A 24,282-nucleotide genomic window follows, 5' to 3' on the forward strand; every position below is an offset into this window, starting at 1 on the left:
AATCTAAAGAAACAAAAAGCTCAAAGCAACTTCACCAGTAGTTGTTTTCACCTGGTAGATCAAATGATGAAACAATGATTCAATCATTAATCTGAAAGTCAAAGCATGATTTAAAATTACATTTTGCTAATTTGTCTTCTTTAACTGTATTTCCAATTTTGTAATACAGAACAGACTATTTTCTTTTTCCAAAAGGAACCTCCCCTGCTTTTATTCTTACTTTCAGTACTGTTTATCATACTAAGGGAAGTTTGATCGGTGTAGCCCATATTGCTCCTCAGGAAGTTACAGTTCCAAATGCTGCAGTGTTCTCTCTCTAAGCAAACAGTATTTACTAATGCAGATGCATTTCAGGACAGGATATGGATGGGTTTGTCCCATCCAGTGGCAACGGTCAGTGTTAGCACTTCTAAATGCAACATCTCTAGAAAGGTCCTCGCTAAGTTTCCTTCAGTAAGCAGGAGACAGCACAAAGACACACAGCACAGACTCCTAATTGGCAAAGACTGCAGTTAGGGAATTTCCCTTTATTACCAAGTCAGTTAAAAAAAAAAAGTCTCTGAAATATCAAAGCAGAACTAATTGTTGAATCATTTCTCTAAAGAAAACACTAAAAAAATGCTACCTCTAATGTGCCATGTATGGAGATGATTAGCACAATTTACCTCCTCCTCCACAAGGTGCAGATTGTGCTTAATTAAAATGAGTGTACTTTGTATATAGTTGGCTCTCCTTTTATTTCTGCTAAAAAATGAAAAACATTGCTGGACTACATTAAAGTTTCTGTCCTGCAAGCATTGTATAGAGCCTCAGCATCTTACTCTGTCTTCCTCCTTTCTCCTCTCTCCTCAGACACCTACTACTTGTCCTTGCAGGAAGAAAGAGGACAGCAGACAAAGCAGCAGCTTACACTTGCTTGCAACAACACAGGTCTGCTTCTGAGAAGACCGACAGATGCCATGCTCTGAAGGATCATTATCAAAACTTCCAGCAGAGTAAGATTCCCTGTATATAAAGCAGCACAGTAATTGCTCAAGTGACAGACAAAAATCAACCAGCAAACACTAACAGAATTTTCTGTTCTGTCCTAGTACTACTTGTAACAAAAGGCTCCTTTCTATTGTTGTAGATTAACAGCTTGTATTTATGTGCTTAACACACATTTTGCTTTATCGAAATAGTTACAGAAGGAACTCAAAACACCAAAATTGTGAATACACTAGAAAAATAATTCCTACCTTTAGAGAGCCTGGCCTGTATTTCAGCAAGGAGACAAAAGAAGAAAATGTCACAAATCTGTAGTTCATTCAAGAATAAACCAAGAAAATATCAATTCAAGTCAGTTCGATTCCTTGCATCTAGAGCTGCTTAAATCTTTGAGAAATTTATTCTTTTTTTAATAGTAAAAAATTATTAAAACTAAATTTAAAATTACATTTGAAATTCACAGAATCACAGAATCACAAGGGTTGGAAGGGACCTCGGGAGATCATCTAGTCCAACCCCCCTGCTAAAGCAGGCTCTCCTAGAGCATTCTACACAGGACTTCATCCAGGCGGGCTTTGAATATCTCCAGAGAAGGAGCCATCCTCGTGACATCCACCCTTAAGATATTTGTGTGTATTGATGAGGTCCCCTCTCAGTCTTCTCTTCTTCAGGCCCAACTCCCTCAGCCTTTTCTCACAGGGGAGATGCTCCAGTCCCTTTATCATCCTTGTTGCTCTCCTCTGGACTCTTTCTAGGAGTTCCTCATCTTTCTTGAACTGGGAAGCCCAAAACTGGACACAGTACTCCAGGTGGGGTCCCACTAGGGCAGAGTAGAGAGGGAGGAAAACCTCCCTTGACCTGCTGGCCACACTCCTCTTCATACACCCCAGGACACCATTGGCCTTCTTGGCAACAAGGGCACACTGCTGGCTCATGGTCAGCTTGTCATCCACCAGGACTCCCAGGTCCCCCTCGGCAGAGCTGCCTTCCAGCAGGTCAGCCCCCAGCCTGTACTGGTGCATGGGGTTCAACCTCCCCAGGTGCAGCACTCGGCACTTGCCCTTGTTGAACTTCATCAGGTTCCTCTCTGCCCAACTCACCAGCCTGTCCAGGTCCCACTGAATGGCAGTGCAGCCTTCCGGCTTATCAGTCACCCCTCCCAGTTTTGTGTCATCGGTGAACTTGCTGAGGGTACACTCTGTCCCCTCGTCCAGGTCATTGATGAATAAATTGAACAAGACCAGGCCGAGTACTGAGCCCTGGGGAACTCCACTAGCTACCGGCCTCCAACTGGACTCTGCCCCGCCGATCAGAACCCTCTGAGCCCTGTCATTCAGCCAGCTCCCAATCCACCTCAAGCTTAGGTCTTAAGTAAATACATTGTAGTGATGCTCTAATTAACTAGCGCATCTGAGGTTTTGGAGATAAATATAACTAAACAGACCAAACCCATTGTTTAACTGTCAAAGTCTGCTTGCTGAAGGGCTAAGTCATCCCTCAACACAGAAGTCTCTTCTGTGAAGTAAGAGAAAAATTTTGGAAAATATCTAATTCTAGTATGTTTATTATTAACGTTTATTAGTATCTTCATCCATATCATTATCCGTTCATTCAAACTTCTGAAACAGGCTAAGATACAAAAAAGTAAACCCCACTTCCTTTTTTTAATCTATGAATATAAGTGAATAGGTGGATCTACTCATGCTAACATCATGAAGAACCAGGAACTCAGTCAGCTGAGCCTCCAACCTCCCACACTATTTCTAAGGCTGATTTAAATGCAAAACTGATTTTAAGGAACTGTAATCAGAACGCATGAAATTATACATATTTACCAATATAAGCAGTTTTAAAATGCTAGGCTTTGATGATCGCTGACAGAAAGGTAGCATCAAGCTCAGCAATGAGGCTTTATTTGGGGCCATATTAGAATACCTTAGTGGCTATCAAGCATTGAGCTTTCCTTTATGAAATATAATTGAAAAAGCACAAAGTAGAAGATGATACACTGACTGCCTAAACACAGTTAAAATAATGTGATTCAGATACTCTGAAAATATACATTTATTCCTCTAATAAATTACTTTGATTTAAAATAAGATTATGGCCTAATTTTAGGAAAAAAATCCTTACCAGACTCAGACAGGCTTGGATACGTAATGCACCACCCACCACCACCCCCCCCAAGTCTTCAGAAATGAGCACTTTCAGCAAAGTGTACCAAATCACTAAACAGTTAAATAAGAATCTACGTTTTTATTTCAAAGTCATCAACATTTGGAAAAAAAAAAAAAAAGACAGGACAGGACCATTAGAAATCCCTGTGGTTTCTGTCTAGGGCTGCAGTCAGCCTTAGTTCTGACAACTAATTGTAAGCACCGATTTGATTCTTGGATGCAAGATAAACGGCTCTATGGCCTTTTCCAAATCTCTTGTGAGAAAAGGAAAGAAAACAAGCTAAAGCCCTAAAAACGAGACCCAGAAAACAACCATGGATTTTGATGCAAGTCTGACAAAGAGGCATTACCAGTCAAAAGAGAACGGTCAAGTTTGTTACATCTCTGACATACACAAAAGAAACAGGGATCTTTCCTCCAGAGACACCATCAGCCTCATTTCTACAATCAATATTCTAAAAGGCTAAAGACAAACCAGTCATCTGAGAGGAGATATTACATTTTAAAATATTCAAAACCAAAAATCATTCTTTTGTTAGATGCAATTTTCCTGTTTTGGAAAACTGCTATAACGATCATTCAAACTACCACTTAATTTGACCTAGAAATATTTGCTGTCTGTATTCTTTATATGAAAAAGTTAATATGAACTCCTCTTACTGAAAGCCATTTAAAACATTTAAAATTACTATCCTATTATCTGGAAGGAATCTGTAGTGATTTCATAGTATATGTTTAAATAGTCAGATTGTTGACCAAAAGAAGGGAAGAAGGAGGGGAAAAAAAAAAAACAATAACAAAAAAACAGCACAAAAGAGTGCATTCTAACAACTGGGGGGAAAAAAAATAACATAATAGGACTTGTGTCAAAAATAAAAAGTTATAAAACTTATTTTCTTAGCTTAATTTCCTTTTTCCCTGAGGAAAAGGACTGTGACTGCTTTCAACTAACGTGGATGTTCTAAACTCTTCTGGAAGAATTCCAGCTGCCTCACAAGAAGATTATTCCGTATCTGACTCAACCTGCGTCCACTGTTTATCACACCATTGCTCTGGGAAAAGGCTGATCAGAAGCCCCTTCTGCTTTTGAGGTCTTTCTGGCAACATCTTTTCAGTATGAAAGAGTTGATTCACGAGCTGAAGAGTATCCACTTTGCCGAATGTAACTCTGTAAGCTGCTGCAGACATCCTTTACGTGGACTGTTTCCTCTGGAGTACATATAGCCTGTGGAAAAGAACCTTTGGATATGCACACATACACATTTCAAGCCAATTCTAGAACTACTATTAAGTCAGAGCAAAGGAGATGTAAAAACATAAAGGATCAGAATAGAGCTTTCAAGCGTGATAAGCATGATTACCTTCAAAGTTCCCTTTCTACCATGAGTGAAGGACTTTATTTTTGCAAATAGTTTTATCTGTGAAGACAACCATTATTTTTGTTAGTCCTCAACAGAACATCCATGACAGAATGAACAACATTCAAAGCATCCTTTAATACTGTGTTTCTTATGAAGGATTTGATTAAGAAAAGGTTTATCATAGCGTTGGAGAACTCCAGGATCACAGAGGTCTAGATGCTATGCAAGATCCTTACAAAAATAGAAATGTTAAAACCGCAATGGAACAGACCTCTACTGTAACTAGACTGAAATTTCTACCGAGAAGAAATCTGCTAATAAGTATGTACTAGTTCGTGTAGAAAATAGGAATTAACCTATTTTCCCTCTATGTACCATCTGGAAGCTAGGCAAATGAAAAAGTCTCTTTTCACCTGCTACAAAATTTAGGCACTTAATCATATTGTGCTAAGAACTGCACTAGATATGCTGAATTTCATAGCCCATTGTATTAAAACTCACAGCTACTCCTGCACGTTTGGTATTCCCAGACACTAACATGAATTCCCTGCTTTGCTCAAGAGGTGAGCATTACAAGAGTTAAAACCTTATACATTCATGGGGTTTATTGCAGAAACAAATATATAGAGAGAAGAATCAAGAAATGGACTATGCTAGCTTACAGGTTTGGGGGGTTTTTTTGTTGTTTTTTTGTTTTGTTTTGTTTTTAATATGTTCAGGTTTTAGCTAACATGAAACTCAAAACGTGACACCCAACTACAAGAAGGGCCTGAAAGAGGATGCGGGGAACAGGTCTGTCAGTCTGACGGCAGCCTGAAGAAAGGGAGGCTGAAGGGAGACCTCATCGCCCTCTACAACTGCCTGACAGGTTGTAGTGAGGTGGGTGTTGGTCACTTCTCCCAGGTAATGGGCGATAGGGGACCAGGGAACCATGGGCGATAGTTGCACCAGGGAAGGTTTAGGTTGGACATTAGGAAATATTTCTTCACTAGAAGGGTTGTAAAGCATTGGAACGGGCTGCCTAGGGAAGTGGCCGAGTTCCCGTCCCCAGGGGTATTTAAAAGACATTCAGATGTGGCACTTAGGGACATGGTTTAGTGGTGGACTTGGCAGTGTTAGGTTAATGGTTGGACTTGATGATCTTAAAGTTCTTTTCCAACCTAAATGATTCTACAATTCTATGATTCTATTCATAAAGTAAATGGCTCAAATCAAGATGCACATTTCAAGAGACTATGAAGTCTTACATCTTTAAAAATAATCACCAAAGATTCCTGCAAGTTTCATAGAATACTTTATGTTGATCTGTAAGTGCCAGCAGAGAATTTAAAAGCAGTACTCTATTTTAGCACAAGCACTGCCACAAAAATAGCTGTTCTTTTGGTACTGTTTGATAGTATTTCTTTTTCACCTCTCCTCCACATAAGACACACCAACCACTAAATTGCCTCTTTCAAAAGAAAAAGTTACCATGGATGAGCTTCACTGTCAATGAAGAAGAGCTGATAACCATAAAAGACATCACACCTACCTCTGCTAAAATTTGAGGAGCACTAAAAGACTGTGTGAGCAATTATGACAACTTTTGTGTTCAATTTGGAATTCAAGAACTTTCCCAGCAGGATTTAGGCTTCATTTACTGTCCATTTTATATAAGAAAAGGAAAAATGCAACTGGTACAGCAAAGTGGAGTCTCTCTGCTGGCCACAATTGGAAAGATCCTTTTAAAGAATCTCCTGAGCTTTAAATAGGTTATTCAGGTGATAAACATCTTGCATGATCTTGCCAGTATTTGTACAGAAATAATCTCTTACAGCCAAAAGCCTATCACAGTTGATGAGTTTATGAAGCACAGAGTTACTATCAGTTAAAAGTTTTCCACCAGATTAAAACTGTTCTAAGCTGTTGTGTTTACCAGACTGGTGGTGTACTTATTACCTATGTTATGACATAGGTAAATCCTAGATGTGTCTCCCGAGCAATGTTCATTAAAAGAAACTATGCCCCATCTTCAAATCCTCATTAACTGAGGTGATATAACAAGTTAGAAATGATGAAATCCTTTAGTAAGCTAGCTACACATCCATCGAGGCACTGATAAATGCCCCACTATAATGAATCAGGCACATGATCTGGATGAAGGATATGTAAATACCCATGCAGCTCCGGTACAGGAAACTGCAGCCCAACAAGACATGAACACCTGTCAAAAAAAGTAACTGAAAGGCTTAAACTGGAAAAAAAAACCAAAAAGAAAACTAAAACATGCTTATTGAGTACAACTTCTCTGATAATTCTTTTGAGCCTTCTCTGGAAACAAGCAGTAATTGAGCACCCAGATGACAGGAAATACAAACTTCCTTGACCAGAAGCACTCTATGCCTATAGAGGAAACCTCTTCAGACAAAGGAGGCAGAGGCAACACAGTTCACGCATTGAACGGTACAGTGAAGTGCGTTAAACAGCACTTATCCCCTCCTTCTCCCATAAAGGAGAAAAATCATGTTCAACTAGGAAAAAAAACTCACATGGTAACAAATTCATTAATCATAGCATTTATCAACATGGCCTGGGAGGAGTCTGTAAAGAGTGCTGGCAAATTAATGGATGCCTAGAATGAAATTAAGGAAATCTGATCCCATGTTTTCCTGTATTTTCAGTAGGAATCCCAAAAGAGAAGGGAAGTGAAAAAGAAATGAGAGGTTTGGCTGACTAACAGCATCTATGGGAAAAAAAAAAAAATTGAGGAGGTGCTTCTCAAGTGCAAAACGGGATGACTGCGATGATACAGAACTTCTTTGATTTCACTGCATTGCTACACTTTTATCCAACAATACTGCATAAACACGCATAGTGTCCCCTTCACTAGGTGTCCTCTTAGCAATTCTCAATGATGCCCTTGCACTTCACATGGTGGGGTCTCCAGCCTGCCTAGTACTGAAAACAGCAATTTTAACTGCTACTCAAATTGTCCTTAACTAATGAAAAATAGTACTGATCTCTATCTACTGTTTCATTCTGAAGAAAAGTAAAGGCCAGGGCTTAAAAGACTGGAAAAACTACATACAGCAACAATTAACATGGAAACTGGTGGTTGCTGCAGGACTGCATCTGATGTTAAGATGTTAGCAAGAACAGTTAAGCACGTAATTTGGACTTACATTTGTATCACACACACATTCTACCCAATTCAAACAAAAAAGAATAGCTACAAGAACAGCACATACATGCACTGAACACAACCAAGGTACTGAACAACATACTTGTGTACGTAGATATAAATACTTTCACGGACAATTAGTCATGTACTACATAACAATGTCATAAATATACCACGCAACAACTTAACACTGATGTAGTTACATAGTACTATGCTATTATACAGGATGGAGGCCATGGCTAGTAAGCTTTAAATTCCAGCTGCTGAGCAACTAAAATTTACCGATATTACACCATGAGTTGTGCTACCCCACTGCTCGCTGTAATACTCCAATAGCTCCTGAAGTAACTGTTCAGATATCTGTAATTTCACATGTGACCCCTGGGACAGGATGTGGGTAGTTAATATTAGGAGTTAATGCAAATTTTTTATCAATGGCAATCTTATCTGAACACCATAAATAAAGTGTATTGTCTGCCTTGTATTCAATCAAGATGAGTCTCCTGTAAAAACATCTACAGAAATTAGGATATACACACCTCCTGTGTTTGCATGACCCTACAAATTAATAAGAAGGTGAAGTAATCTTTTGTCAAATTATTAGCTTTAGAATTTGATTTAGTTTTTACTTCAAGGGGAAAAAAAAAAAGCAGCCCCATATTCCATCCATTCATGGTAAGAACTGCTAAGCTGACTTAAATTTTATGGATGACAAGTTAGAACAGAAACAAAAAACCCCTTCAACTATTTTGTTGCACTGATATTTTTAATCTAACATAAGGCAAGATATTCCCAGAGAACAGACAACTTTGTCATTCCAAAAATTATCTTTTAGAACTAACCGCTAAACTTCTGCTAATTTTAAATACACACTATTTTGGGTGTATGAAGTAATATTTAAAAATGTTACGGTCCTAGCCTAGCTTTATCTAATACGGTCTTGTGTTTAAGTGAATGGCACACAAGATAAAGAAGTTATACAACAGCAAACAACAAATTACTACCATCCACAATTCAGTACAGTAAAAAGGTACCAAGATGAAGTGAGACTAACGAGAACAAATTTCTGGTCTGTTTAGCAGATTCTATTCACATCTACATACACCTGTATGACAAAAGGTATATTGGAAGTAAGGTCAGATCACTAGTGTCAGCAGGACTACAGGAGAACTGCACGCTAAGACCACCACTATAGGAAGAGAGGTAGCAAAAATATTACTTCTCCCTTCCCTCTCACCTCTCCCTCATGAGAGAAATTTAATTAGAGTTTTAATTAGAGCCTGAGGCCAGAATAAGAGTTTTCATACTGAAAAAGTTTTTACAAACTGCCGTACGAGGTCAGATCAAAAACAAAACAAAAAATCTATCTAGAAAAATACCTGTTTATTAACAATAAACATTAACAGACAACATGGAAAAAACACAAGGGTAGGGTAAGCATATACTTCACTTGGCCTAATTTTCCCCTTTACAACCTCCAGTGTTTTCTTCAGACTTCCTGAGCTAGTGGGGATATATTTGTATGTGACAGCATCTGCTGCAAAAGCCCCTAGCAAGTTGTCTCAGAAGTTAACTACACATTATGTTGAAAAGCCTCTTACTTTGTTTTGAATATTCTCTACTTGTTAGATTAATATGACAACTCCTAGTTAGAAGCAACAGCAAATCTGTTCAACTCTCTGTATCGTTATTTCAGCAGAACTGTACCCTACTGGTTGGCTGTTCTGATCTTTTCCTTTCAATTACATTCATAACGATGCCTAAAAATTCTTCTGCTGTGACTGAGGATTGAGCTAACATCTTCATTAATCTATTTCAATTACAAGGCTTCATTCTCTGAGTAGTAACCATCACCTTAAGGACCACAGGTCTGTAGGTGAAATTAGGATTATTCCCTCTCTCCATATACATACTTACTTACATTGAACTGAACTGCCATTTTATCAGTTGGTTTTTTTTTTTTTTTTTTTTACTTATCCTGAATTACCCTGTAGTGTCTGCAAACTTTGACACCTCATTATTCATTCCTCTTCTAAATGATTTATGAATATATTAAGAGCACAGGCCTCAGTTCAGATCCTTATGGGATTCCACTGGTGACCTCCCTTCAGTATGAAAACGGGGCATTTATTTTTGTCCTTTTCATTGTACATTTTAACCAGTTTTTAGACATGTAAAAATCTCCCATTATATCATAGCAGTTCAAATTCTTTTAAAAATTTGATGAAACAGCTTGCCAAATACTTTGGATATCAACTGCTCATATACAGTTTCTTTCAGAAAATGCTGAGCCTTAAAACATATTGAAACTCTTCCAGTATTCACCCACCTACTCTCTAATCCTATTCTGAATTGTGATTTCTACCTGCTTACCCTATCAGATGTACTGGCCTACACCTTCCCTGATCTCCTCAGAACCATTTTCATTATTATATACTATAATTCAATTTCTTCATACTTGAATTCCTTAGAAATGCTGAGCAAAGATGACTTGGGCTTATTAGTTGCTACTCCACATGACATGTACAGTTCCTGCTAGGGTCAGCAGAGTGGGATCAAGCAGCTCAACAGCCGAATACTGAAGAGAGAAAGGTCGTGTGCTGCTGAACACACCGCTGACTCACACGGCAAGGAACGGCTGCTCTGCAAATCCCAGCAGATTCACGCAGTCCCATGGCCGACAGGTCCTCAGTAACACACACACTCACCTTTACTGGAATCATCCTGAAAATTGTAGTAATACTGCAGATCTCTGATTTGGGAGCAACGGAGACCTCAAGATAAAAGTTCAGCGTCAAGGAATTTCTTTGTTTGTTTTTAAGGTAATGGTTCAAATGAGGGGTTCTGCTCTGATTCAGTTAGTCCCCTCCAGGGAGAAAACACACACACACCTTACATGTGCGACACTGCTGAGGGACTCCTGGAAGGCAGGGACATGCTATGTGCCAAGCACTGCTCCGCATCAGAGGAGAGTGACATAAGAAATGGCTCCCTCAAAAGTCAGACGACAGCTACAGAATCAGATATGGAATCAGGTCCACAATTTTGTTTGCATGCTTGCTTCCCAACAATTAAATTTCTTTTATACCAAAAGATGTTGTAGGACATGCCCTACTTTATTTAGCAAAATACAAAATCAGACACTAATCTCCCCAAATGAAACTAAACATTCTCTTTATAAAAAAAAGAAATTAAGTGTACTAGGTTAATATACAGGTCAATGTGGGTTGGAAAAAAAGAAATCTTCACATTCCCTTTCTCCTTTTTCCCTAAGATACTCATTAAATAACAGATGTTCCACTCATTTATCAGCAAGTGGAAACAACAGACAGCGACGATTGTTATCTGTCACCGGTTACGGTAGAGGAGGACATTACGGGCGCTGTTTGGAGTACTTCCAATCTGATTTTGTGACATCATGCTGCACCGAGCAGACTGCAGGCAACACTGAAACACCAGATTGTTGTTGAAGAATTACAAAGTCCTAGTCTCACAGTAGTTGGGTCTCTATCAAGTTCATAAAGCTTTTCAAACTCTTTATTTATTCAGCCTCTGACTCAAAAAAGCCACCATTAAACCTCTTTAGAACAAGCATCTTATGCTCATCTCATCCCAGAAGCAAGATTTTTTAAAAATTATTATTTAAAAATCACTTTACATATTCTAACACTGAAGTGAAGAAAAAGGTCTCAAGGACAGGTATCTCAGGACGCTGAATATCAAATCTCCTTGGACAGCAAGCTTCAGATATGTACATGGCAAAGGTGGTTACACTGGCATACTAAAACAAACTTTCTGTCTTTAGGCACCTTTTAACAGCCACAGTACTGAGTGCTTGAACACAGCTAGTTTGCTATATAAAACTTTAATATAACTTCATGAACTTTAAATTGCAGCGCTTATGAATAGATACATCGTATGCTTTCCTAACATTAATTCTTTTAAGTAACTGTTCACTACTATTCTAATAAGGTGATACCTACCTCTTAACGCCAATACCCAGGGTGACCTTAAGCAAATCATATCAACCTAAGTAGGTAAACCAGGTCTCATCAAGTTGTTTTAACTGCAGTTTTACAGAGACATGTCTGACTCTTATCTTCATACCATTACAATAAGAATGTTAATAATCACGTTATCTCAGAGGAATGTTTAGTTGTAATTTTGATGTCCTGACGCCATCATATTGTAGTAATAAGAGTTTATAAAATAAAAAATACTTAACCTCCTCTTAATCTTTTTAAATTCAGGGGGCTATGGATATTCCATCTTTTATGTTCATTACATTAAATCTAATACAGTGATGCAAAACTGCTTTGGCACAGTTCCTCAGGATTGCTGTCACTTACCCTTCTAATTTTTACACCACCCTGTTTTGCCTTCTCAAAAAAAAAAAAAAAAAAATCAAACACACACACGCACCTTACATGTGCGACACTGCGGAGGGACTCCTGGAAGGCAGGGACACGCTATGTGCCAAGCACTGCTCCACATCAGAGGAGAGGGACGTAAGAAATGGCTCCCTCAAAAGTCAGACGACGGCTACAGAATCAGATATGGAATCAGGTCCACAATTTTGTTTGCATGCTTGCTTCCCAACAATTAAATTTCTTTTATACCAAAAGATGTTGTAGGACATGCCCTACTTTATTTAGCAAAATACAAAATCAGACACTAATCTCCCCAAATGAAACTAAACATTCTCTTTATAAAAAAAAGAAATTAAGTGTACTAGGTTAATATACAGGTCAATGTGGGTTGGAAAAAAAGAAATCTTCACATTCCCTTTCTCCTTTTTCCCTAAGATACTCATTAAGTAACAGATGTTCCACTCATTTATCAGCAAGTGGAAACAACAGACAGCGACGATTGTTATCTGTCACCGGTTACGGTAGAGGAGGACATTACGGGCGCTGTTTGGAGTACTTCCAATCTGATTTTGTGACATCATGCTGCACCGAGCAGACTGCAGGCAACACTGAAACACCAGATTGTTGTTGAAGAATTACAAAGTCCTAGTCTCACAGTAGTTGGGTCTCTATCAAGTTCATAAAGCTTTTCAAACTCTTTATTTATTCAGCCTCTGACTCAAAAAAGCCACCATTAAACCTCTTTAGAACAAGCATCTTATGCTCATCTCATCCCAGAAGCAAGATTTTTTAAAAATTATTATTTAAAAATCACTTTACATATTCTAACACTGAAGTGAAGAAAAAGGTCTCAAGGACAGGTATCTCAGGACGCTGAATATCAAATCTCCTTGGACAGCAAGCTTCAGATATGTACATGGCAAAGGTGGTTACACTGGCATACTAAAACAAACTTTCTGTCTTTAGGCACCTTTTAACAGCCACAGTACTGAGTGCTTGAACACAGCTAGTTTGCTATATAAAACTTTAATATAACTTCATGAACTTTAAATTGCAGCGCTTATGAATAGATACATCGTATGCTTTCCTAACATTAATTCTTTTAAGTAACTGTTCACTACTATTCTAATAAGGTGATACCTACCTCTTAACGCCAATACCCAGGGTGACCTTAAGCAAATCATATCAACCTAAGTAGGTAAACCAGGTCTCATCAAGTTGTTTTAACTGCAGTTTTACAGAGACATGTCTGACTCTCATCTTCATACCATTACAATAAGAATGTTAATAATCACGTTATCTCAGAGGAATGTTTAGTTGTAATTTTGATGTTCTGACGCCATCATATTGTAGTAATAAGAGTTTATAAAATAAAAAATACTTAACCTCCTCTTAATCTTTTTAAATTCAGGGGGCTATGGATATTCCATCTTTTATGTTCATTACATTAAATCTAATACAGTGATGCAAAACTGCTTTGGCACAGTTCCTCAGGATTGCTGTCACTTACCCTTCTAATTTTTACACCACCCTGTTTTGCCTTCTCAAAAAAAAAAAATAAAAAAAATCAAACATTCCTTATTTGTTTATATTTTTATTGTCACTTTTATTACTTAGCTATTACCTAACTGATATGAAAAAAATTACTGTAAAATAAAGTCTGAAAAAAAAGGAAGAAGTACAGACAAAATAGTGTTCTTTCTCAGGATGCTGAACATGTAAATAATCCCCACAGCCTCCAAATGTATGTTGCTCACATTTCTAACAGAAAATCTTTATTAAACTTCTCAGTAAAATAAAATAATTGTGCAAACACCTTACTCCCAATCAAATGTAATTTCACATTTAATTCACACTCATTCATGTCCAGTGAAGAAGCCGAACCTTTTTGTGGCTATGTAACTTCACAAATGAAGATATCTGGTGTTTAATCAATCCTTAGTCTAATAACTGACACAAAGTAAATTCAAGACATTGTAACTATTTTCCCTGGTCTTTCTTAATGATTTGAGCCGTCCTTGGTGCATTCTAGTGGTATTACCAACAAAATGACTCATTTTTCCCTGCAAAAATAAATTATTAATTTAACTTTCAAGGTGCTCAACATTTTATCTAAGCTACTGATTCATTCAGTCCAACATCCTGTTCAGCAGCGGCCAGATCTAGTTCTTCCTCATCTTAACCATTTTTAAATTTACTAAGTATATGCATTAAAAAAAAAAAATAAATCTAGCAGTAGAGTGGGTTTTGGTTTGGTTTTTTTTTTAAGTAGAAAAAGTTTCTTCAGCTATCGCTATGTAAATAAATCCCTGGACCTCAGCAGGCTGTGGTGGCAGGAAGTAAGCATATGCTGTGCTACAATGATACATGGCTGTAGGAAGATGCAGAAAGATGATGGGGACAGTAGGTCAGAAGGGTGATGTTGTAACAGAAATACCATGTGATCCAGTGCTACAAGATCAGAAAGGGCTGTCAAGCATTGGAACGGGCTGCCCAGGGAAGCGGTCAAGCCCCCGTCCCTGGAGGTATTTAAAAGATGGGTAGACGAGGTGCTTAGGGACATGGTTTAGTGGTGGGATGGCAGGATTAGGTTAACGGTTCGACTTGATGATCTTCAAGGTCTTTTCCAACCGAAACAGTTCTATGATTCTATGATTCTAAGTTCCTAATGCTCCATTGCTGTAACTGTGGTTGGACTTCGATCCTGCCAGACTGCCCCTTAAGAAGAGTCAAAGGCAATGCTTCTACCTTTGCTGACAGAGATAAGGTATGCAGCCTGCATAAATAGCAAAAAGAAAGCAATTCCAACTCTGAAGGTAATGCACGTTTCCTACACCCCAAGAAGTTAGAAAGAACCAAAAAGACAATCTTCCTCCCTTGTAAGCTCTGTATGAGGAGGGACATTGACTCGATCGCTGAATACAATTCACAAACAAGTTCTAGAAATTAATGCCACAAGCTTCTTTACCCTAAACAAGTGGGAATGTACAAAACCACCTGAAGAACTAACATCCTAGTTTCACCCTTCCTGAAAGTGGTCTCCAGTCAAAAGGCAGAAGCATTCTTTCACAAGAGACTCACGGAACCTTTCTGAAATGGTCCAAAAGACATGAGCAAGTAGGAAATTGTAAAATAAACCACTAGGTCAACAACCCCAATTTCTTAACTGGCAACTAACTGAACCCATATAAACTATGTGGGACTGCAGTTCACACAGCTTATAGCGTCTGTGTTCAGCATACCTTCCTAAAATGCCTGCAAGAGATGATAAGCATTTATACTACAATTTGAAGTAAAAACACTATTTGGTTTTCCACACGCATACTTTTAGGGAACCAAATCCCTGGAGAACAAGGCTTACTTGTTAAAAACATTGGATTAAAAAAAATTAAAGATTAGTTTGTGACCTTTACAAATTCATCAGTCTTTAATTATGCGACCAAGGTTTTTGAAGGCATACAATTTCACTATATAAACAAAGTGTGTGTCATTTAAATGACTTATCTGTAAAACAACCATTCTAAACCCTGTTTTAGTCTTGCTGGATATGCAGAGGTAAGCTCCAGCTAATCTCTAAAAAAGGGCTTTGTTTGCAGGTGTTGAATCAGGGAAGCTTATTAAAAGAAATAAGAAGATAACCATTAAAAGCACAAGCAGTATTTTTCAAATCTACGCAAATCAGCCAAAACACAAAATACTATTTTTTCTTCCTTCAGCCAGGTTGTTAGATGGGTAATTAAAAAGATAAGAGACTATACATACAATGTTTACATATGTCACAGTTCAACCTTAAAAGAAGTTGATATCAAGGCAAATTATGGAATTTCCAACAACATTAAAACAATACTTCCAAATGACAAGATACAGTGAAGCAGATAAATCTGAGGACCCCTCCATGTTTTTCTTTGTCTTACTAAATCTAGCTAGCATGAATCACATGGACTACACAAAGAATAAAGAAATTTCGAAATAAAACATTTAGTCATGCAAAGATCAACACATAAAAATGTAATGCAGAAATGTCGCAGAAATATCTACTTTGTTCCAATACGTTAAATACCTTGCAACTATACTACTTACAAACATATTACACTTCACATGACACATTCCAAGCTATTTTACAAGATGCAAATACCAAGTAGAAGATTAACACATTATCAGATTTCAATTACAACAATTTATCTACCTCTGTTTAAATACTGTATTTCCTTGATTTGGGTAGATTTCACTTTTTGTCATGGTATTACAGCAGTGGGTCTGATATGAGAAGGAGCCAAACAAGCAAATGTTCTCAGAGAGGCTGCAAAGCATAGCCCATGCAGGGCTCCAGGAAGATAGGAAAAGGTGATTCCAGAACTGCAAGGAGCATTTGACACAGCGGAGGAAAATAGGCAGGCTAGAGCCCGATTAGCGGTGTTGCATAACCAAGGGCCTCCTCAGTTGCTATTGAAGACTGTGCAACCATGGAAGACCTAACAGCATGACTCCAGTTTAAATGGCTCACTGATCTAAGGAAAGGAAATGCAAGTAGCCTGGAAAACACCTTTGACAACTAACAGCTTTCAACCTAGATTCCTCTGTCATTTATCATATACACAAATTTGCAAATTGAGGATATTAAAACCAAATGTTAAGAACAGATCCTCAGACCAAACAAACTGTTAAAAGATAGTATTTTTTCAGTCAAAATAAAAGTATAATGTTTAACTGTTCCTTCCCCAGTTACCTGCATCCTTCCTTTCTCCCTCTTCCCACTCCTCAAATCTTCGCATTTATCCTTATTTTTATTCTTTGTTGTTCTTGTGGTTTACACCACTTCTCGCACATCTTCCATGTTACCAAGAATATTAATCTCTTTTTGATGAGATGTCGTCTCTTGAATCTTCTGCATTCCAAATTGTTTCTTTACACTATCACTCAAATGTCACCTTATTTCTCTTTGCTCTCTTCCTCCCTCTTCCAACCATTTCTACCAAAATAGCTATGTTTTCTTACTTATTAGTTGCTCATTCATTGATTCACACTTCCACAGTGCCTTTTCTCCCAAGTTTTCAATATCAATGTTGTTACCATGTTATCATATATTCTTGAATCAAACAATTCCATGACTGAAACTTATACACACCTGCTAGCACAGCTACAAAAAATTTGAATGCAAACCCCTCACTTACCGATTCCAATATCTATAAATAAATAAATAAATATGCTATAAAATATGGGGCATGCAGACTTTCTTTGAGACCAAGTCTGTGTGTAAATACTGAGATGTCCCATGTTACTTCAGGTAAAGAAACAATCAAAAATACTCTCTAACTGTAAAAAGATAATTTTGGTTATGCTGAAGCAGGTCCACAAAGAAACAGTTATCCTTGAAGAGATGTCAGTATGAAAATGCTATCTGCCAACACCTTTGCAAAAACATGTTTGCATCAGGAATAGAGTTCAGGAATCAAAAGGCAAGTCCCATGTCAAAGCAAGCAGAGACCAAAGTGGTACAACACAAGATAAGCATTAGGTTTTTACAGGAAGCAAAGTAGATAATGGCTTATCCCATTTAATGAAAAGCATGAGAACATTTTATCTGAACTAGCTGCAAATAAGAACACAAAAGTTGCGCTCCAAAAAACAGGTTAAGAGACACACAGATTTTTAAAAAAATACATTTTTAAAATCTTTAGGAGATGTGGATCCAGGTTTTCAGAGGTGTCTAATTGATGCTACAGGTATGTTTAACTTGTTTTGGAACACTGATCTCATTAATTTTTCAATTTCCTTATCAACATATTGATCAATACTACAATATCAAGCACGTATCTATTATATATTTTTAAAACTTCATGAAAGAATTAAAACTATTTTAAAAACTTGTTAAAATGCTCTTTCATATACATGAATGAAACACAGTTGCCATCCAAATTCAGTTCGACACACATCCTGGTCATCTAATAAAGAAATTTATCTTTTTGGTATGCATTTTGAAAATACTCATTGAATCAATGTTAAAAAACCACTAGCTTATACAGAATAGAAGATAACTTTTTGATTACCAAGTAGTGGTAAATGGAGTTCATTAAAAGTAGACACCCCTGGACTGCTGTTTTAAAGCTTGACTAAAATTGGGTACTCATTAAATCATTACACTGCAGGAAACAGCAAAGCAAAGGCCACATTAGCAGTCAGCTGTGAGAGTCACATTCATTGTAACTTATATGTGAAGATGTGAAGAACAGTACAAGTAGTAGAAAAGGTAGCGGGCATAAAGCACTGAGTGTAAGCACGGATGCTCCTACACAGAGAGACTGACAACAGTCTCCAGCAAATGGTGATGTTGCCCTCCAGTGTTCAACACCATTTCTTTTAGGAATTGCCCCTAATTAGTATCTCCATTAGTCTCCTTAGACATGCTCAATTATAACATCACTGAAGCAGAGAAGAAAATATGAGCCTCAGGCTAGGTATTCAATGCAGAACTGACAAACAAGTAGAGACAAGGATTTTTTTAACAATAACAAAAAGTTTAAAAGTGGGGGTTTTTCATAAAACTGCCATAAGAACACATTACTTAGCCTGCTTGTTTTGGGGGTTTGGTACCCAAAAGCTATTTTATAAAACTTTACAAGTTACAGCTTTGACAAAACTTACTGTATGAATCCATTACTCAGATTCTCAAATGGCAGTTTTCCACAAGATGCAAGAAAAGATTATTGCTTACATTTTTTCAAAATGTTAGGACTTCTAAGGAAAATGTCATACATGAAACTAAGTTCCAATTGATAAAGTCTTCAGTCTGTAAGGAAGACTAGCACAGTTACTAACTCTGGGCTTGAAATCTTATGGAAATAAATGGACAAGACTGCTCTTTGCCAAAACACAATGAAGCTTGCAATAAAAGCTTTATCATTTAAGCAAAGCTAGAATCACAAAAATGACTGCATCTGGGTCAGAAAATACACCAAGAATGAAAACACTTATTTTAACTAGGCAACTGTCCTGTAACCAAGAAAAAAGTACCCGTGAGACAGATGCACAAAGCAAAAATATGCACAAGGCCTAAAGAGGCAAAATAATGAACTTTACATTTCAGTGATTTTATTCTAAATGTGGTCTGAAGTCATATATATTCATATCTTTTCCATTAGAAATGTAATGATACATTTTATATCAAGTGTAACAAAAATGCTCAGCAAAAATCATTACAAATACCAGTATAATAATTTGCATAGCCAATATAAAAATATACTCCAATAGAAAAGCCTGGGTTAAAAAAAACAAAACAAAACTGGTTTAAAGCTCCAAGAAGAAAATAACAAATCCCAGATTTGAATATGTCAGTACCATTAACTATACCACAAGAAGAGAGATGATATTGACTGTGCAATAATGGATCTCAAATGAACTGAAAATTAATCACTAGGTGATTAGGAAAACATCCGCATCACCAAATTTGAGAGATCTAATTTGGTTCCTAAATAAGGAGCTAATCTCTTGAGACAAGGGAAACAGAAAAAATAAGTTTTTCTAAGGTCAACTGAAAGATAGATTCTAATTCAAGCATTTTCCCACCTCTGTAAGAGTCCTTCTCTATCTCTTCCCTTCCTTGAATGGCTACAAAGTACATCTGCAGAGACGACAGCCTCAAGCTTGGTATCTGTTAAGACACTGTAATCACCACCAGCTCTCCAACCTCATTTTATCCTCCCTTCCCGACACATTCACAGTCATCAGAGTCTCAATAAAAGACTTGTCAGAGAACCCATGATGTAGTGCTGGATGTGCTTCCAAATACACAATCTCACAATCTTATAACAGGTGTATGACTCAATTCCAGGAAAAGAAAAGCTACTCCCCAGTATCTTTAATTACTCATCCCAGAGCCCTGCAGCAGAGTCCTTTGGTCACAGGACAAGAGATACCACCCTCCCATTCACAGGATGGTAGTTGGGGTTTTAAAATTATTTTTTTTTACTTTAGGTTTTGCTGAAATATAGAAGTCTGCAGTATTTTGCCATTCTGTCACATGGTAAATGCCATCTAACTACATGCTTTTGGTCACATTCTTGTGAGCATTGATCAGTTAATACCTATGTTAACACACTGCTTCATAGCAGGATTAATCTCAAAGGTGTTAAGTAACACACTGAATTTTGACACCAATTCATAAAACCAGGTTAGGCTATTACAAACAACTAAATAAAAAAGACTGAAAAAGTGCCTGAAATTAGGAGAACTAAACTAGAGAAGAGTTAGACAATAATCTGACCAGATCTATATGCAACTGAAGGCACTGAAAAATGGCCACAGTTTGTCTATATTTAAGACTAGACCATTAAAACCAGCCAATTTGTCATACCTAGGCAACAAAAGCCACATCTCTGCTTCATCAGTGTAATTTACTTTGCAAAAATCAGACAGTAAATTAAGGGAGCCACTATGAGAAATACTGAAGATTTAACAAAAGCCAAACAACGTCCCTTTGAATTCTCCTGCCAAGAACCAAGGGAATATAGAAAAATAGCAGCACCCTGAGATGCGGTTTAAAAAGACCAGAAGCAACACACTAGTACTTCTGTGCTCCCTTTGAATCATTGAAAAGAATAGACAATCTGACATTTAAAGTATTTTAACATTTTAAGATTAAAAACTATTATACACTTACACAGGTCCTCATGCCCTGTATAAGGCAAGAGAGGAGTTTTATCCTACTTTCTAATAATGATTTATCCTTATAACTTTCTGATAGCTATATAAACATCAGAAAAAAAAAATCCACTTAAATGAAAACTTCTGATAAATTACCAAAGTTCAGTATGTCATCTGACAAACTATGTCATGGTAACAAATTTACAGGTAGATAAAGCCAGGCAAGAAGCAAGGTAGCATCACTGCTACATTCTATGGTTGTCACTGTAGCAACAACCTCAGCTACCTCTAAGCGACCAATTTAATCCAAATCAGGCTTGTGTGAATCTTCCAATTATATTTTAATAATGGTCTTCACAAATTTCCCCAGTATTCTCTTTCCAATGAAAAAATGAATGGTCATAAAATTTAGTTCTTGTAAAACAGTCTCATGCCTAAATCATTATTGCAATTACTTGTGACAAAAAGATCTAACCAGTATCAGCAGGGATGCAAGGCCTAGTAAGACAGAAGGAGCAAGTAAACAAAACAGATAAGGATTTATTCCATGTATCACATACTTAAGCGGGGGGGTGGGGGGGTGGGAGGGGAGAAAAACAAACAGTATGTTTTCAAAACTAGGGGATTTAAAACTAAGGGATTATGACTTCAATCTGTTCCAGCAAGCTCATGAACAAGAAACCCCAAAAACAAAACAGTAATTAAGACCGAAAGGTACAATCGTAGAAAACACTTTTCACTCCAGTTAAGAACTGAAATGCTGGTTTTAAAATACTTTTCAATTGAGCACTTATATTTTTTCTGTTCAGATATGGAGTAGCCTCCTACAAGTAAGTAAGTAAACTAGGATTCTTCAGCTTGAAGAAGGCATCTGAGAAAAACATGAGACACCTATAAAATTATGGGTGGTACAGTCAAAAATCAACAGCTCTTGAAATGAAAGAGCTAAGGGGTACCACATTAAATTGGGAGAAGTTAGATTTAAAAACAAATACTACACAATCAGTTTTGTAATTCCTTCCCACAGGAGTATATGCTAAAACAGATTTTACATATGTTCAAAAGCAGCAGAGAATTTCATTGGAGGGGAGAAGAAGAAATCCACTGACTGATGTTCAGCACAAAGGTGGCACCTAAGAAGTCTCAGAGCCATGCTTTCCTAGAGGAGCATGAAAAAAAGGCTTCGCTGCATGCTTGCCCTGCTCTTAAACTCTTCCCTATGCACCCGCTCTTGAAAAACAGTATATACTGGGCTAGGTCAGCCTTTGGTGCAACTTGCCATAAGCACTGTGTTCTAAGCCAACATATTTTAATGAAAACGATCAAAATTCTCCTGTGAAAGGAGATGCTTGCAGTCCCAAAATAAAAAAAAATAAAATCTCCAGTGAAAGAGGCACAATGAAAAACTCTGGTGAGGAATTAACAGCTGTACAGACAGACTCAGGTTACTTACCTTCCCAGAGCACATAGAAATTCCATTTGGTCCAAGGCAGCACCAATTTTCTACCATTTATTTTCTTGTAGTGGACTCTAATGCATGAGTTTAAACACATACCAAAGCGCACACACACACACAAGCCGTATCTTACTTCAGACAGTTGTTAACTCAGCACTTCCTGAGCAAGCACGCAGAAGGCCATGCACATGAAGCTACCTATAAAAGGACGTGTTCTGTCTGGCTGAGGTGGAATTAATTCTCTCCAGAGCAGCCCTCATAGCGCTGTGCTTTGTATTTGTAGCTAGAAAGGTGTTGATAACACACCAGGGGTTTCGGCCACTGTTGAGCCATGCTCATACAGCATCCATTCTGTCTCTCCAACATTCCCCCCCCCACCTCATCCCCACAGGCCAGTAGGCTGGGGGCGAGCAAGATCTTGGGAGGGGACATAGCCAGGACAGCTAACCCAAACTGACAAAGGGATGTTCCAGACCATATAATCTCTGCTCAGCAATAAAAGCTAAAAGAAAGGAGGAGGAAGGGGGGCATTCGTTATTACGACATTTGTCTTCCAGAGCAACCACTATGCATACTGAAGCCCTGCTTCCCGGGAAGTAGCTGGACATTGCCTGCTGATGGGAAGTAGAGAATAAATCTTTTTGCTTTCCTTTGCTGCTGCACATGGCCTTTAGTTACTAAAGTGCCTTTATCTTGAGCCACAAGTTCTTTTCTACCTTATTTTCTCCCCCCATCCAGCTGTCGAGGCAAGTGATAGAGCAGCTTGGTGGGCACCTGGCATCCAGCCAGGGTCAATCCATCACAAAGGAATATTGGGGGGGAGGAGGAGGAGAGGAAAAAAAAACCAAACCAAAAACCAAATCACTTTTCCCCCCCTCCAAAAATACAGCATCCACTAAAAAATAAATTTCTACTGAAAAAAATCAAATCATAACAGAATTAAGTTGGCAAGGGGCAGGTGGGGGGGGTGCATCAGAAATCACAAAATTTTCCAGGTTATCAGACTTGTTTAAACATATGCTGTTTCTAGATTTTTCTTATTTTGGCCATAAACAAGGTGTTATCACTTTGAATGTTCTGAAAATTAAAATTGCATTGCTTTTAAACAATGGTGTGAAGACTGTAAGGCATGGTTAGCATGACTCTAAACATAACCTTCAGCTTTTCCCTCTTGTAATCCCCGTAAGATTGATTAAATCAGTCCTTTATGTTTCCTTGGTTAATATGAGGATCCCTGGAACAGGGGACAGTGTAATGGTTCACAGTTTTCCCAGCCAAACACAGTTTGAATACTTACAGCAGTCAGATGCAAAACTTCTCATAAATAAATAACTCAGTATTTTGTAATGAATTAATTTCATAATAGGAAAATGCAGATTAAACAGAATAAAATTTAGATTAAGAACTAGTTAAAGGAATTATCTTTACTTTTGACTAAGAAAAAATACAGTCAAAGTTTTATATCTACCTTAGCAGTGCTAATTGGAAAAAAGGTTCTTCCTAGGTATCAACTCTGCTTAACTATCAGGTAGGAAGTGAGGATTGGTCATTAGTGCACCTAAATGGGGAAAAAAAATAAGTCTATAAAAATAGAACTCAGAGTAGGTCTACGTTATCACCATATATTTCATGAGATCAGATGTGTGCTTTTGAAACAAATCATCTACCTTTTTCCATTTTTAATGCGGATGCTTCAGTTCACATCACAACATGACCTTGGGTGCACAAAGTATATTTCAGATGACTGAAATGAAAGGTGCACTCCAGGAGGACACACAAAAATCAATCCATGGAAATCTGGATCCTCAAAAATAGTGGGTGTCAGTTGCTAACAAGCAGGACCAGACCAAAATTAGTCTGAAGTAACTTCCCCTAAAATGCATATCTTGTCCACAGTGGGTCCTCTGCACTACTTGTGTGGCTCTTCAGAATACCAGTACTAGCACTGGTAGCTAACACAGGATCTTTTCTCACTCTGATAAAAGTAATCTGAAAAATAAGGTGACTACATTCCAAAGAACCAATCAAGGTATACCCATAGCTAAGTACCAACAAAGATTTGTAGGATCCTGACATATCCAGCCCTCTTCCACTAACACTATCGCATCACTGAGTTACCAAAAGCTCATTT

The 24,282-nt window shown here is 37.7% G+C and overlaps 1 protein-coding gene across 1 annotated transcript in view; it reads right to left on the bottom strand.

Moving 5' to 3' along the window:
- The window catches only part of NBEA (neurobeachin), a 513,899-nt gene that overhangs the window by 467,101 nt on the left and 22,516 nt on the right, over positions 1-24,282 (bottom strand). Inside the window, 2 exon segments of the mRNA XM_035900172.1 lie at positions 6,408-6,417; positions 23,432-23,443. Of these exon segments, the coding sequence (XP_035756065.1) occupies positions 6,408-6,417; positions 23,432-23,443 (22 nt within the window).

Source organism: Egretta garzetta, unplaced genomic scaffold (assembly GCF_000687185.1).
Source record: "Egretta garzetta isolate BGI_Z169 unplaced genomic scaffold, ASM68718v1 scaffold40, whole genome shotgun sequence".
NCBI classification, from domain to species: Eukaryota; Metazoa; Chordata; class Aves; order Pelecaniformes; family Ardeidae; genus Egretta; species Egretta garzetta.